The sequence below is a fragment of the Mustelus asterias genome, chromosome 17, assembly GCF_964213995.1.
Source record: "Mustelus asterias chromosome 17, sMusAst1.hap1.1, whole genome shotgun sequence".
NCBI classification, from domain to species: Eukaryota; Metazoa; Chordata; class Chondrichthyes; order Carcharhiniformes; family Triakidae; genus Mustelus; species Mustelus asterias.
In genome coordinates this window covers 38,712,945-38,728,678 of record NC_135817.1, presented here as the reverse complement: position 1 = coordinate 38,728,678, position 15,734 = coordinate 38,712,945, and the positions used below count along the sequence as shown (strand labels likewise).

The 15,734-nt window shown below is 39.0% G+C and overlaps 1 protein-coding gene across 4 annotated transcripts in view; it reads left to right on the top strand.

The window, feature by feature from the left end:
- Positions 1 to 15,734, top strand: part of LOC144506424 (zinc finger X-chromosomal protein-like) — a 41,490-nt gene that overhangs the window by 13,898 nt on the left and 11,858 nt on the right. For all 4 annotated transcript variants that reach the window (XR_013499901.1, XM_078232534.1, XM_078232535.1 and 1 more), the window contains exons 4-8: positions 5,722 to 6,297; positions 8,009 to 8,167; positions 8,960 to 9,103; positions 10,627 to 10,668; positions 13,259 to 13,396. Coding sequence is in view for 3 of the 4 variants with exons in the window: in XM_078232534.1 (XP_078088660.1) it covers positions 5,722 to 6,297; positions 8,009 to 8,167; positions 8,960 to 9,103; positions 10,627 to 10,668; positions 13,259 to 13,396 (1,059 nt within the window). In the remaining variant the exon portion in view is untranslated. The remainder of the gene's footprint in view (positions 1 to 5,721; positions 6,298 to 8,008; positions 8,168 to 8,959; positions 9,104 to 10,626; positions 10,669 to 13,258; positions 13,397 to 15,734) is intronic.

Here is a 15,734-nt window from a genome sequence, read left to right as displayed (position 1 = left end):
GAACCAAACTGAGTGTCAGTGAGCACGATATTGTTGAGTAAATGCCGCTTGATAGCACTGCTGAAGACACCTTCCAGCACTTCGCTAATGATATGTAGACTCACTTTGTAGACTGTTGGGGAGTTAATTGGCCAGGTTGGATTTGTCCTGCTTTTTGCAAAAAAGGGCACACCTGGGCAATTTTACATATTGCCAGATAGATGCCAGCGTTGTAGCTGTATTGGAACAGCTTGTCTAGGGGCATGGCTAGTTACAAAACACAAGTCTTCAGTTTTATTGCTGGAATATTAAAAAGGCCCATAGATCTGTTAGCTTAGTTCTGTTCATTGCATGCTGCTTCCGCTATTTAGCATGCAAGTAATCCTGTGTTGTGGCTTCGCCAAGTTGACACCTCATTTTTAGGTATACTGCTCCTCGCACACTCACCCGCATTCTTCATTCAACTAGGGTTGATCCACTGGCTTCATGGTAATGATAGAGTGAGGAATATAACGGATAAAGTCAGTAGCTGGCTCCTGTGGTTGCTGGCTCCCTCATCACTTAACCGTATACCTAGTCTAACAACTATGTCCTTTAGGATCTGGTCAGTTCGGTCAGCACTGGTGCCACCAAGCTATTCCTGGTGATGAACATTGAAGTCCCCCACCCAGAGTACATTCGATGCCCATGACACTCCGTGCTTCCTCCAATTGGTGTTCAAATGATGGAGTACTGATTCATCAGCTGTAGGGTTTGGGGAGGTGGATGGGGTGCATAGCAGATAGTAATCAGCAGGATGTTACCTTGCCTGTGTTTAACTTAATGCCACAAGACTTCAACGAGTCTCGAGTCAATGTTGCGGATTCCCAGGGCACTCCCCCCTGGCTATATACCACTGTGGTGCTGCCTCAGGTGGGAACAGGACTTACCCAGAGATGGTGATGGTAGTGTCTGATACATTATCTGTTAGGTACAATTCTGAGAGTATGACTGTATCAGGCCATTGCTTAACTAATCTGTGGATCGGTTTTCCCAATTTTGGCACAAGCTCCCATCGGTTAGTAAGGAGGACTTGGCAAGATCTACTGGGCTGGGTTTGCCATTGTCCTTTTTGGTGCTTAGGTCGATGACAGATGATATATTTCTGTTTCATTCCTTTTTGTAGACTTTGTAGCGGTTTGATACAACTGGGTGGCTTGCCAGGCCATTTTAGAGGGCATTTAAGGGTTAATCACATTGCTATAGATCTGGAATCACATGTAGGCCAAACCAGGTAAGCATGGCAGATTTTTTTTCCGAAAGAACGTTAATGAACCAGATGTTTACAACAATTAACAATGGTTTCATGGTCACTATTAGATCAGCTTTTTAATTCCAGATTTATTAATTGAATTTAAATTCCACCAGCCAAGGTGGGGTTTGAATCTAGCTTCTGGATTACTAGTCCAGTGATTGCCACTGCACCACTGCCTCCCCATTACTATGCTACTGTTACTTCCACCTGCTCACTGGCATGGTGTTTTAGGCATCCACCTGAGCAAGAACATGGGTCCATAATTTAAAATGTCATGTGAAATATGGCACCACTGACATTGCGCACTCCTTCAGGAGTATCAACTTAGATTAGACAACCATGTCCTGAAATGAGATTTATTAAGTTGGATTTTACCAGAGCGCCATTAGGGATTAACTCTTGTATTGCTGTTTATAATCTGATACATTAAGATTAACTTTGCACTGAACCTCAGTGTCAGGAGTTGATTTAATATTGTCTTTCCTGTTACTGAATTTGAAAGGTTGAAGCACCTCTGAGTGCAGTTAGTTGGCTACTAATCATGCCAGTCTTCAGTGGCAAGATTTCTTTGGTCATTTTGGCACAGCTAACTGCCCTATTTCTCCCATGTATGCACAGGTCTTAAAACAATTTTATTCATATTCAAATTGTATTTATCAGAATTAATGACAGTTCCTTTGTTATAATTGTGGCCTATTCACAATCCTACATGTTATGAACTATGACATTGCTTCCACCTCCTTGGGCAAAGTTGTATGTCTTACAATTTTGCAGTTGAGAATGTCTCAAAGTCAGAAAATTGCACTTTGTTCAATTCTTCTTCATAAATCTTCCAAATTTCTGTCAAAGGGTGTGCAGAAAGAAAGGTGGAGTACTCATGATTTGACTAGTAGCAAGTTCTGAAAGTGACAAACAACAATGTTAGCAATGTTACTGTAAGATAAAAAGGTTAAGAAAAAAACATTCAAAGGAGAAAAATTACCTTTTTTAACCTTTAACCACATGTTGATCAAGATCTTTGGTGTCCAGTTCCCTGAAGTTACTTTCAACTGTGATGTGGAGGTGCCGGTGTTGGACTGCGGTGGATAAGATGAGAGGTCACACGACACCAGGTTATAATCCAACAGGTTTATTTGAAATCTCAAGCTTTCGGAGCGCTGCTCCTTCGTCAGCTGAAGGTTCACCTGACGAAGGAGCAGCGCTCCGAAAGCTTGTGATTTCAAATAAATCTGTTGGACTATAACCTGGTGTCATGTGACCTCTCAATTTCAACTGATGGGAACTCGGTTCATGGTTCAATCCAAAACCACCTGACTCTTCTACTGTATTTTCTTGGGTTGCTGCTCATTTTTAAAAAAACAAGATATATGATGAGCAGTCGAGTTAGTTTACCTTTCTCCTCAAAAGTAGTAAACATATTCATATAGTATACAACAGGGAAGTTAGCTGTTTCTTTAATTCTTTACCTGTGTCGCAGGAAATTGATAAGGAAATGGACAAGAGCGCCATCACAAGGATGTCCAAAATCCAACTGCAGTTTTAACTTTTTCTGAAGCTTCAGCTCTTAGGTTGATACAAACTTTACATTGCATCCCAAGTATTTTTTGAAGACTTTTGTCAAGTTAGTGTTCATCATTTTCAAGGAACTGAAATCCATGGTAAATACAGAAACATTTGAGTTGATTTTTTTTTTAGGATCTTGACCCGAGTTGTTGAATCCAAATTGACCCTGTGATTAATATTCCTAGCTCTAGATTAGTTCAGTACACCTAATGAAGAGTCAGAGTTTTGCCTCTATTTGTACTTGAAATAGTGGAATTGAGTCCAGGGTACAGACTTTTCCCTTCTCCTTCTAAAGCATGTTTTTCCTGATGCCTTTATGGAGAGAACTAAAATGAAGTTAAGAGAACCCAATATTTTGAGAAAATGATATCACATTGGCATAATAAGTGACTATTAAAAGTTTCCCAGTTATTATCCCTGTATGTCACTAATTTGAAGACTCGTGGACAGATAGCACAACATCCGTTTGCTTCATAACCAAGCTGAGGAAATTCAGTTTGACATCTCCACCAATTTGCTCCTATTGCCAGAAATCACCATGTAATACTTACGGCCTAACACACCACCAGAATGAAAAGCACTGCTGTCTCTAATTCGAACACTCTGGTCAAGAATTTCCTTTTCAATTTCCTATGTTGTAATATATCCCAGTGGGAGACTTATATTTTTTCCCCTGATGGATTGGGGTTATGGAATCCAGATGCTTGTTGTTATCATCAACATGTTTGAAAAACATGTTTATGCACATGTTGGCTTCCAGATCCTCAATGGTTATCATCCTTATGCTTAAATCTATCTGTGTTCTCTCCCTTCTCAACTCTGCAATCTCTTACAATCATAGTCCTCACAAATATGCCACTTCTCTGGCCTGTTTTGGATTCCATTTTCCTCATTACCACTGCTGGTTCCTTAAGCCATCTAGACTTTTTGGATTTTGTTCCCTACCGTTCACCCCCCAACCCTGTTACTTTTTTTCCTTTTAGAAACAGTAAAAGTTCAAAATTTACTTCAAATTTCTTGCCTCATGGTTACTACACCAATAGAACTTTGCTTATTTTTGTGTATTGGTTTTCAAATCACATGGTTTACAGTTCATAGAACATATAACAGGGACTAAAGGAAGTGGCCATGGAAATAATGGATGCGTTGGTTATCATCTTCAAAAATTCTATAGATTCTGGAACAGTCCCAGCAGATTGAAGGATGGCAAATATAACCCCGCTATTTAACAATTCAATGTTTATGTGCAAAATTAAAGCACATGGGATTGAAAGTAATATATTGGCATGGATTGAGAATTGGTTAGCAAACAGGAAATTGAATAGGAATAAATGGTCTTTTTCGAAGGAGCAGGCAGTGACCCGTGGGATCCCACAGGGATCAGTGCTTGGGCCCCAGCTATTCACAATACATATCAATGATTTGGATGCAGGAACCACAAAGCAATATTTTCATATTTGCTAATGACACAAAACTTGGTGGAAAGGCGAATGATGAGGAGGATGTTAAGAGGCTTCAAGGTGATTTAGACAAATTGAGTCAATGGGAAAATATGTGGCAATATAACATGGGTAAATGTGAAGTTATCCACTTCGGACAGAGAGATAGGATGGCAGAGACTTATTTAAATCGTAATAGATTGGGAAATGTTGATATACAAAGGGACGTGGATGTCCTAGTACACCCATCACTGAAAGCAAGCAAGCAGTTAGGAAGGCAAATGGTATGTTGGCCTTTGTTGCAAGACGCCTTGAGTAAAGGGGCAAGGATGTTTTGGTGCAGCTGTGCAGGGCCATGGTGAGACCACATCATGAGTATTCTGTGCAGTTTTGGTGTCCGGACTGATTCCTGGGATGGCAGGATTGTCATGTGAGGAGAGATTAGGTCGATTGGGCCTGTATTGAGAGGGGATATTATTGAAACATAGCAGATTCTTTCAGGGCTGGACAAATTGAACACAGGGATGTTATTTTGTCTGGCTGGAGGGTCGAGAACAAGGTGTCAAAGTCTCAGGATATAGGGTAGGCCACTTAGGACAAAGATGAGGAGAAATTTCTTCACTCAGACTATGGTGAATCTATGGAACTCTCTACTGCAAAAGAACTGTGGAGGCCAAATCAGAGAATATATTTAAAAAGGAAATAGATATGATTTCTTGATTTTAAAAGTGTTGCGGGGTTGGGGAGAGCGTTAGAGTATGGCATTAAGATAGAGGATCAGCCATGAACATGTTGAATGGTGGAGGAGGCTCTAAGGGCCAAATGGCCTCTCCTTGCTTGAATTTTCTGTGTTTCTATATGATTGCAGTATACTTTACTCCTTAGAAAAATAGCATTTACAGCTGAGAGTCCACTGGGTCTTTACAAAGGTAGCTCAGGCACAGGTGTATGAATTCTTGAGATCCAACTGTATCAAAAATTGGATCTTGCAAGCTGCTATCAGGGTTTGATAAAAAGATTTGGATCCCTTTGTCTTTTGATACAGGAATTGTGGGTTCAAGTCCTTGATTTGAAGCAATGTAGGAAGAAAAGTACAAGGGGATGTGCAATAGACAGAATTTGTGAATTTCTCAATGCTGCTTCCTGGACCATTTTTATCATGTAAAAGTGGAAACAAGTAGTTTGAAGGGTACTTTAATAGATCAGTATAGATTATATGCCAGAGAGGAATAAATATGTTCTCGGTCAAAAAAATGCTTCAATGAAGAAAATCAATCATAACCACAAGTTATTGATAAGATTGTGCTATATACATTGATTAGCTGTTAAATCTAATGAGTACAGAATAATCCCTGTAAATGTTGAAAGTTTAACTAAATAAAATTGAATATCTCTGAATGTTTATACAATATTGTTTACATTAAATTTTTCTTTATTGTTTTCTAGTTCAGGAAGTGACTTCTCAACACATCGATGGACACCATATTCTTGTAGAAGTTCAAGAAACTATCTTTGTTGATTCCACTATTAATTCTGGATCTCACTTTGTATCTGATGAAACCGACTCTGTCGTAATACAGGATGTCATTGAAGATGTTGTTGCTGAAGATATTGTTACTGAAGATGTTCATTGTCCAGATATTATTGAGGAACCAGAAACCATCATCGTTCCTGAACAAGTACTGGACACAGATGTTGCCACCGAGGAAACCTTGGGCACAGTCCCTGAAGATGTTTTGGCTTCTGACATTACCTCGGAGGCCATGTGTGTAGCAGAACATGTCCTGACAAGTGAGGACATTTCTGATATGGCTACTGTTGAGCATGTTGCTGTCACAGAAGCTGAAATAGTCACGGACACTTTGTCGTCTGATGTAGAAGAGGTCCTAGTGGCAGATCCTGCCACGGAGACGGAAATAGACACACGTAGTTTACACGTTCAGAGTCAAGAGACCGTTCCAGTCACCATTGAGGCTCCAGTAGGAAATAAAGACACCAGTGAGGATTATTTAATGATTTCCTGTAAGTGACGAGAGAGGTAGGCCTTTGGCACATGGAAAATGAAATATTAATCCTTGTTTTTTTGGCCCTTGAAACTAGCTGAATGAATTCTTCAGTGTGTCATTATATACATTGTGTTGGAGTTATTCGGGCTGAGGTACTTCACAATTTGTGACTGAAATGCAGAGAGGGGAGTATACATTGAATTCATTCTAGTGAGGCTTAATTTGTAATTAAAGGACTCCTTACTTACTAAGTCATTGTGTTTCCAAACCCTAAACTCAGCGCCACAGATTTGAGTACTTGATTCCTCTTGTCATCCATTGTAAAATATGATTTGACTATGTTGATATTGAATGATCCACCTACTCTCGATCATTCTGAGGGTACGGATAATCAGTTGTTATTTTCCTGTGCTAGTTTGTCCTCAAATCTCCTAGCCCCACCCCTCTGACCCTGTCCTCTATCATATCATCTATTGTGAAGAACTGAGACTTTGTCACAAGAATTGAGCCATTTACATGGTTGCCATTTCTTCTTACTCATCTCCATACATGGCAAGTTCAATCTTTCACCAGGCCTATCCAGCTTCTGACTGTTTTACCTTTCTTGGTCGTACTGCTACGACAGCATTCAGTTTAGCTCATAATTCATTTCCGGTACTAAATTTGCCACTTTTCTGTATTATTCATGCTGAATATCTATATTTCAATAATTTGAGCAAGTAAAATTTCTTTACAGTTTAAATTATTTTAGCAGTAAACTAGTGAATAGGAGCAAGAGCACTGGGCTATTTTTCTTGCCCTCTTTTCTAGTTCAGCAATACAGAGGTAAATCTAATGCTGTGTCTGGCTGAAATTCTTAAAGGTAATGTAGTGGTTGAACTTTGAGTGTTCCTGGTCTATACGGCTCAATGCCACGGTGTGCACAGCAATTACATGGACATTATAAAAACCTATTTGAATAACTTCATATAGCAGAAAAAGAATCAGTTCAATCAAATTTTGAGCTATAGTAAGAGCTGTTTAAATGATTTTAATGGATCCTCATATTATTTTTCTGATATTTCCAAAGTTCGTGACCTCTGTAGATATGATTCCAGAGATACCATTATTATGGAGGTACCTCACTCACTCAGTGTCATTATGTCTGAGGCTAGACGTTGACCTCGGAATTTTACTGCCCTGCCCACCACGGGAATCGGAGCGGGCGAGGGACGGACAATGGAAAGGTCCATTGACCTTGAGTGGGATTTTACGGTTTGGGGTGAGCGAGGTCGTAAAATCTCGCCCTGAGTGTCAGCAGCTATTTGACCTCTGCTTAAAAGCAGTTCTAAAGCTTAATCTTATAAGATGATCCCTCTATACTTTATTATTATCAAAATGCATTATTTCATTTCCTTAAATTGTTTATTTCTATGTTCGTTTTTTATTCATTTACTTTAGAATTAGCATTCTTCATCAGTAGGCATATAGAGTGTGTCTGCTAGCTCTTATCAAGAAGGTTGTCTGATCTGTTTTTTATTTTCAAGGAATCTTGCTCTCTCTTTCAAAGCTTTAATATACAAATTTTATTGGAAGCAATCGCTCTTTCGCTCTTCAGAGGTTTATTTTGCTAGAGAGCTACATGGTGTGCAAGAAGCACGTCAGTTTTGTTGCATGTTAGTCACAAGTGTGTTTTCTAGCTGTGCACATAACACAATTAATAGTAAATTGTACACTTTTTTTAAAAGTGGATGATGATGGAGGAAAGATTGGACATGAAGGAAATAGTGAACTGAAAATTGAAAGTGGCCTGTCATCACAAGGCGATCATTTAAAAGCAGATGGTGCTTGTTCTGAAGTGATTAAAGTTTACATTTTCAAAGCAGATGATGGAGATGATGATTTGGGTGAGTAATCAGGTGCAATATTGCTGTTTTAGTTTTTTTTATTGTTTACTAAAAACTAATAGCATAATTTTGGGATGGATAGTGGAAGAGTTACGACCATGATTTGTGATTGAACTAGGTTACCTTTGTCAAAATTGTTAGACAAGCTAATTTCTTGACTTTTTCATAATGGTGTTGGCTTTTTTGTTGTGTGAGTAACTAAGAAATAACAACTTTTGAAAGGGAGTCCAGTTTATGTCTTTATGTACTTTTTCACATTCTTGCATATAGTGGTAGCTTTGTGTGGAACTTGGATTGTTGCAAGCCTACAAAATCTACAACTCCCCCTGTTTCCATTTGAAATGTTATATATCGAAAATTCTAGCTTGCTGACAAGACAGTGAAAAGGGAAGATGTCCGCAAATATTAAAAGTTTGAAAATTGAGGTCAAAGCTTTTGGCCTAGCCGATGTCTTTTTGTCATGCTCATTTCAGTTGTTCTCTTGCATACATTTTCTTAATTATTGAGACATCAGTGTTTATACTTCAGATACCTGCAATGGCCAAATGGTGAAAGTCCTTTTGTCCAAAATTTCCACATTCTCAGGTTCCTACAATCTGTAATCTTGAGTTGTGTTGTGTAATTGAGCAGTCACACTCACTGTGAGTTGAGAAACCTATTTGTGAAAATAGGAAATTAATGTTTCTTTACAAAATGAGAAAATATGATTAATGTGGGGAAAATGGTAGAAAATCTTGATTGTGAAGGAACTTTTAATGCTGGAGCACTAAAGTTTTTTTTCTGAAATTTAAGGTGGAACTGTGGATATTGGTGAAAGTGAACCTGATAATGATCATGCAGTTGGATTACTGGATCAGGGCAATGTAGGCAGAATATCACGTGAAAAGATGGTTTACATGACTGTTAATGATCCCAGCCAGGAGGATGAGGATATAAGTAAGTAGCTGGTACAAATGTCAAATGTCAGACATTTTTTGCATTGGACTAAAATATAATGTACTTTTACTGCAATGCTTTTAAAGTTTTAATTGAATAAAGACTTTGGGAATTAAAGACATTTAGATGAATCAAAATATATTTATTTTTTCCCGAACCTCTTTAGGAATCCAAATCTTAAATTGTAGGCAAATTGGTTTGTTTTGGTGCTGGATGTCAATAATCATAATAGCAATTAGTATTCTATACATCTAAATTATTTGGTTTTGTAAAAAGATTACAACTCAGTTTTTGAGTTAAATGTGATTAAACACTGCCAGTTCTTTTTTAAACAGCAATCAGTTGCAATATGTTTTGCTGATGTCAGACTTATCGATGCCCTTAAGCCCACCGAGTCTGCACCAATACAGAAACTCCTGGCTTCCCACCTAATCCCATTTGCCATCACTTGGCCCATGCCTTGAATGTTATGACAAGTGCTCATCCAGGTACTACTTAGAAATCATAGAAACCCTACAGTGCAGAAGGAGGCCATTCGGCCCATCGAGTCTGCACCGACCACAATCCCACCCAGGCCCTACCCCCACATATTTTACCCGCTAATCCCTCTAACCTACACATCCCAGGACTCTCAGGGGCAATTTTTTAACCTGGCCAATCAACCTAACCCGCACATCTTTGGACTGTGGGAGGAAACCGGAGCACCCCGAGGAAACCCACGCAGACACGAGGAGAATGTGCAAACTCCACACAGACAGTGACCCGAGCCGGGAATCGAACCCTGGAGCTGTGAAGCAGCAGTGCTAACCACTGTGCTACCGTGCCGCCCTTAAAGGATGCCGTGATGTGGAGATGCCGGCGTTGGATTGGGGTGGGCACAGTAATAAGACTCACAACACCAGGTTAAAGTCCAACAGGTTTATTTGGTAGCACGAGCTTTCGGAGTGTCGCTCCTTCATTAGGTGAGTGTTGAAGGAGCAGCGCTTTGAAAGCTTGTGCTACCAACTAAACCTGTTGGACTTTAACCGTGCTGTGAGACTTCTTACTGTGCCTACTTAAAGGATGTGAGACAACTTGCCTCTACCACCGTCCCAGGCAGCGCATTCCAGACTGTCACCACCCTCTGGGTAAAAAGGTTTTTCTCACATCCCCCTAAATCCCCTGCCCCTCACCTTGAAACTGTGTCTCCTCATGACTAGCCCTTCAACTAAGGGTTAGTTAGTTTATAGCAATTAAGGAGCAGTTTTACTCATTATTGAGTATGAGTAAACTTTACCTCCTTATCCACTGCTCCTTATCCACTCTGCCCATGCCTCTCATAATTTACTGAATTCTGTTTCATAAATTGCTATGATAGGATTTCAACAAATAGTTTCTGGATTGCTGAGTGTGTACCATAACCACTACATTATAATGCCATGATTAAACATGGGAAAAAGCTTTGTTTCTTTTAATAATTTAAGATTTGACTATCGTGCATATTTAGTCAAGCAATCGATAACTTCCATTTGCTTATGTCATAGTGAATACAACACAGCAAGAAGAGAACTGCTACCTTCAAACAAGTGAGCGCCATTTTTATTGTTTGTATCCTAAATAAGTGAGTTCTAGTTTGAACAACATTGGGATACTGATTATATGGTCTATTAACCAAATTATTGCTTTATTTTGAGCAGCTTCTTTGAATGTGACTTTTCTAAATTGTAGTCCTCTGGATTTCACATTATACTTTCTACTCAAAATGAGTTAAAAATGTTTATATTAGAACAGAAGTTGTAGACAGATATTGCAGTGTACCTGCATAATATCTGTTGAAAGTAATCAAATAAATGATTTCAATGCTAGTTGATCCCCTGTGGTATCAGTTATAGCCAAACATTTGAAGAAAAAATTACAATCAAGTAAATACTAATTGGAATCTCCACTTTATTGAGGGAATCAAAGCTTGACCAAAAGCAAGAACATAAAGGTGGGATTTTCCGGCCATTCCCACCAGTGGAATCTTCCAGTCTGCCGACAGCAACCTCCCACCATTTAAATGAAGACATTTCTCATCAGCTCTGTCCTCTATGCTGGTTGTTTATTCTGAGACTGTGATTCATGTTCTAGACTCCCCATACAGGTGAAACATCCTCACAGCATCTACCCAGTCAAGCTGTTTTTTTATATGAATCAGTGAGATCACCTTTCATTTCTCTAAGGAAGATAAGTCTATGTTTCTGAAACTTGATTTTTGGATAGAAGTGATCGTTAATTTCTGGGGATTAGCAATTAAAAACCAATTGAAATGTCACATTCATTTATTTGGACATAAAAGAATAGATGAATGAATGAAGAACTGGAAGAAAAAAAGAATCAGGCACCCAAGGGAAGAAAGATGTAATTCTTGCTGCTGGGCAATTGAAGCATACAAGGCTGGATACTTGAAAGTCAACAATTTAGTGATATATTTAAATAGTGATGTATTCTTCCCACCACATGTGAATCATTTTCATGTTAATGGAGGTAAAGTTTACTCGTACTCAGTAATGAGTAAAACTGCTCCTTAATTGCTATAAACATTAAAGTTTCACTCCCACTGATTATCAAAGTGACTCACTGTAGTGATAGTAGGCAAAATTTTGAGATAGGCAGAAGTAAGTGTTGTGAAAGTGTTATAAGCCAGGCCAAAAATTCCAAGGTGTTTTATGAAGTCAGTCTGGACCATAAGTTTTGAACATTGAATTTGGCACGGGTAAGTATAAGATGTTTCTCTCCAAGGTGTGATTCAAGTGACCCACTAGGAAATAACAAAGGTTATTTAAGATCATAGTTAACTTATAATAAGAAAAATTAGCAATAACTTTTGTCAGCCACAAAAACACAACTATAACATTGTGTAAACTTTAACAGCTAAGTTTACTATTCCAAACTAAACAACCCCAACAAACATGCACCCCGTTCTAGGCTTGGCATAGAAAGCAAGTATGCTCACATGATGCTTGATCTTGCAGTTTTCCAATCCCTGCTGTGGATTACTCCTTTGGATGTTGAATGGAAAATGCTGAGGCTTTCTCTGCCCTGGAACTTTTTGCACACCTTGAAGCACGACAAAGATACTGCTTGCCTATAGCTTCTAGCTGCATCTCACAGACAGCAGAATTTTCACTCCAGAGAGACAGAGAACACTGCTTTGAGTCTGCAGTCCCACCAGCTTCTGCCAAAATGAAAGTAAAAACTTTGGATTTCTCCTGTGAGAAAAAAACTATCCAAAGGTACCCCCTGACCTGTCAATCAGTCTCGTATCAAAATTTCCTAAAAGGGTCATAAAACTCCAGGACACTGCATTAGGCCCAGATTAAAAAGAACAAAATTCCCATTTCAATGCTTCGAGCAACAATTAGAGGACATTGGCTCAGACACCACGGCAACAATAACAAAAAGGCCAGGCCTGCTTAAAAAAGCTGCAGAGAATATCATTAAAACACATTTCTTAAAGGCACAGTAGTGTCACAAAAGGAAAATCTACATGTGAACAAGTTTAAATATGTTAACTGTTTGATAAATCTTGCCCTAAATATTAGTGGCACCCCTGACCAATGAGAATTAATGTTAAAATTGGCTGGATATTGTGACAATAGATCGTATGGATGAGAGATGAAGACCAAATTAACACTAGCTGAGGTTATTTTTTAATCTCATTAAAATAATTTTTCTAAGTTGCTGTATAAACAGCAAAACTGACGTCCCTGAAATGTCAGTATGGGAGGGCTTCATAATCCGAGATCAGCAGAATCCCTGGTTTAAAACTATGATTGTTTACACCTTTTCTTTGGAGGTTCCATTGCTAATAGACCAATGCTATGCTAAGATTTAGGCGAAAACATAGAAGTCAAATTCAAAGACTAGAACAAATCTGGACTGCTGTAACATCACGCCTTTCTGTTTGGAATTGCAATAATGCTGATTAGCTTGTTCAAAACTTTAGTATGACTGAGTCTTAATGATACAAACAATTGAGGTATGTTTACCTGCTCAAGTTCCAAGAGGATTGTACCCATATTGTCCTGAAAGATTTTGTTTTTATAGTTTGTAGGAGTTTATTAATCTAGTTAATATGAAGGAATTGAGAGAGATTTTCCTTCACTCCTCACGCCTGTCTGTTGGTTTTCACAGGTTGTACTGATATTGCAGATGAAGTTTACATGGAAGTCATTGTAGGGGAAGATGATGCTACAGTCGGTCATGAGCAACAAATTGAAGACACGGACATTAGCAAAACATTTGTGCCTGTAGCTTGGGCTACTGCATATGGTAAATATTTTAAGATTTTTTAAGCAGCTACCCATTAAGATTTATGTAATTAATTTCAAAAATATAGTGGGATTATTATCAGCGTTATGTTGTACATCTGATTCTGATTGAAAATTTGAAGCACCAGGAATCTCAGAATTGGGTCCCGGCAGCCATTCTTAAACGTTTGTGGAATCTTTCTGACTCTTTAATATCACCCCGTTAACTCTGTTTCTCTCGACATAGATGCTACCAGAGTTACTGAGTATTTCCAGCATTTCCTGCTTTCATTTTATAAGTTTTGGTCAGATTTTTTAGCAGTTTTGCAGTCGGAAGACAATGTTAGAAGGCTACTTGCAGAAGACTGTGAGCTATTCACAGAGCTGCATAATCATGGAGTTTCGAGACATTATTATTTCTATGGGAGAGAAATATAATATGATTTGGCACTGTTGGAAATGCTAAGGTTAAGGCTGGAAGGGGAATATTGAATTGAACCATTGAATAGGGGTAAAAAAAGTACACAACTTGTTATTTGGGGCCATATTTGGCCATGAAGATTAAATCATGGATGTTACACTGATGCTCATCAAGCTATGGTTTGTTTTAGTTGCTGTAGCATATTGTGCAAAAACAATACTAATAGCTACTCTGAAAATGTTAGAAGATATAAGACCACTTCTAATTTCAGCATAACTATTTTATATACCCAGATCGATGTCCGCATGATACCCCCACCCCAACATGTATGCACATGTATACACACACCTTGTTGGAAGCAGTGTAGGGATCATTTAACTTGTGCTTGTGACCAAATTATTAATTTCTGGGACATTATTTTAATCTCTAAAATTACAGAAGTATTTGCAGCTTCCATATCCATTTTACCATCTTGTGTTACCTTATTAGCATATTGTTGCAAATGTAATGATTCTTTTAGTTCAATACAAATGGGGGAATTTTGAAACAGTATATAAGACTCAAATTCTTTTGTGTGCAAGAACAATGAAAATTACAGCACAGCAACAGGTTCTTCGGCTCTCCGAGCCTGCACCGACCATGCTTCCTGACTGAACTAAAACCCCCAACGCTTCCAGGGACCATATCCCTCCATTCCCATCCTATTCATGTATTTGTCAAGATGCCCCTTAAAAGTCACTATTGTATCTGCTTCCACTACCTTCCCCGGCAGCAAGTTCCAGGCACCCACCACCCTCTGTAAAATATTTGCTACTTACATCTCCTTTAAAGCTTGCCCCTCGCACCTTAAACCTATGCCCCCTAGTAATTGACTCTTCCACCCTGGGAAAAAGCTTCTGACTATCCACTCTGTCCATGCCCCTCATAATCTTCTGGACCTCTATCAGGTCACCCCTCAACCTCCGTTATTCCAGTGAGAACAAACCAAATTTTTCCAACTTCTCCTCATAGCTAATGCCCTCTATACCAGGCAACATCCTGGTAAATCTTTTCTGTACCCTCTCCAAAGCCTCCACATCCTTCAGGTAGTGTGCGACCAGAATTGAACTCTATATTCCAAGTCCGGCCTAACTAAGGTTCTATAAAGCTGCAACATGACTTGCCAGTTTTTAAACTCGATGCCCCGGCTGATGAAGGCAAGCATGCTGTATGCCTTCTTGACTACCTTCTCCACCTGTGTTGCCACTTTCAGTGACCTGTGTACCTGTACACTCAGATCTCTCTGCCTATCAATACTCTTAAGGGTTCTGCCATTTGCTGTATATTTCCTATCTGTATTTCACCTTCCAAAATGCATTACCTCACATTTGTCTGGGGACAAGCTCCATCTGCCGTCTCTCCGCCCAAGTCTCCAACTGATCTATATCATGCTGTATCCTCTGATGGTCCTCATCGCTATCTGCAAATCCACCAATCTTTGTGTCGTCCGCAAACTTACTAATCGAACCAGTTACATTTTCCTCTAAATCATTTATGTATAATATATATATATATATATATATATATATATATAATATATTACAAATAGCAAAGGTCCCAACACTGATCACTGAGGAACACCAATGTCACAACCCTCCATTCAGAAACGCATCCTTCCACTGCTACCCTCTGTCTTCTATGTCCAAATGTCCATTCTAATTAGTATTCTGTAACTTGATTTCTGTGTCTGTGCACTGTTTTGAGAGCAGATATCCATTCCATCTGACGAAGGAGCAGTGCTCCGAAAGCTTATGGTATTTGCTACCAAATAAACCTGTTGGACTTTAACCTGGTGTTGTGAGACTTCTTACTGTTCTATGTCCAAGCCAGTTCTGTGCTCACCTCTGATCCCGTGTGATTTCACCTTCTGCACCAGTTTGCCATGAGGGACCTTGTCAAA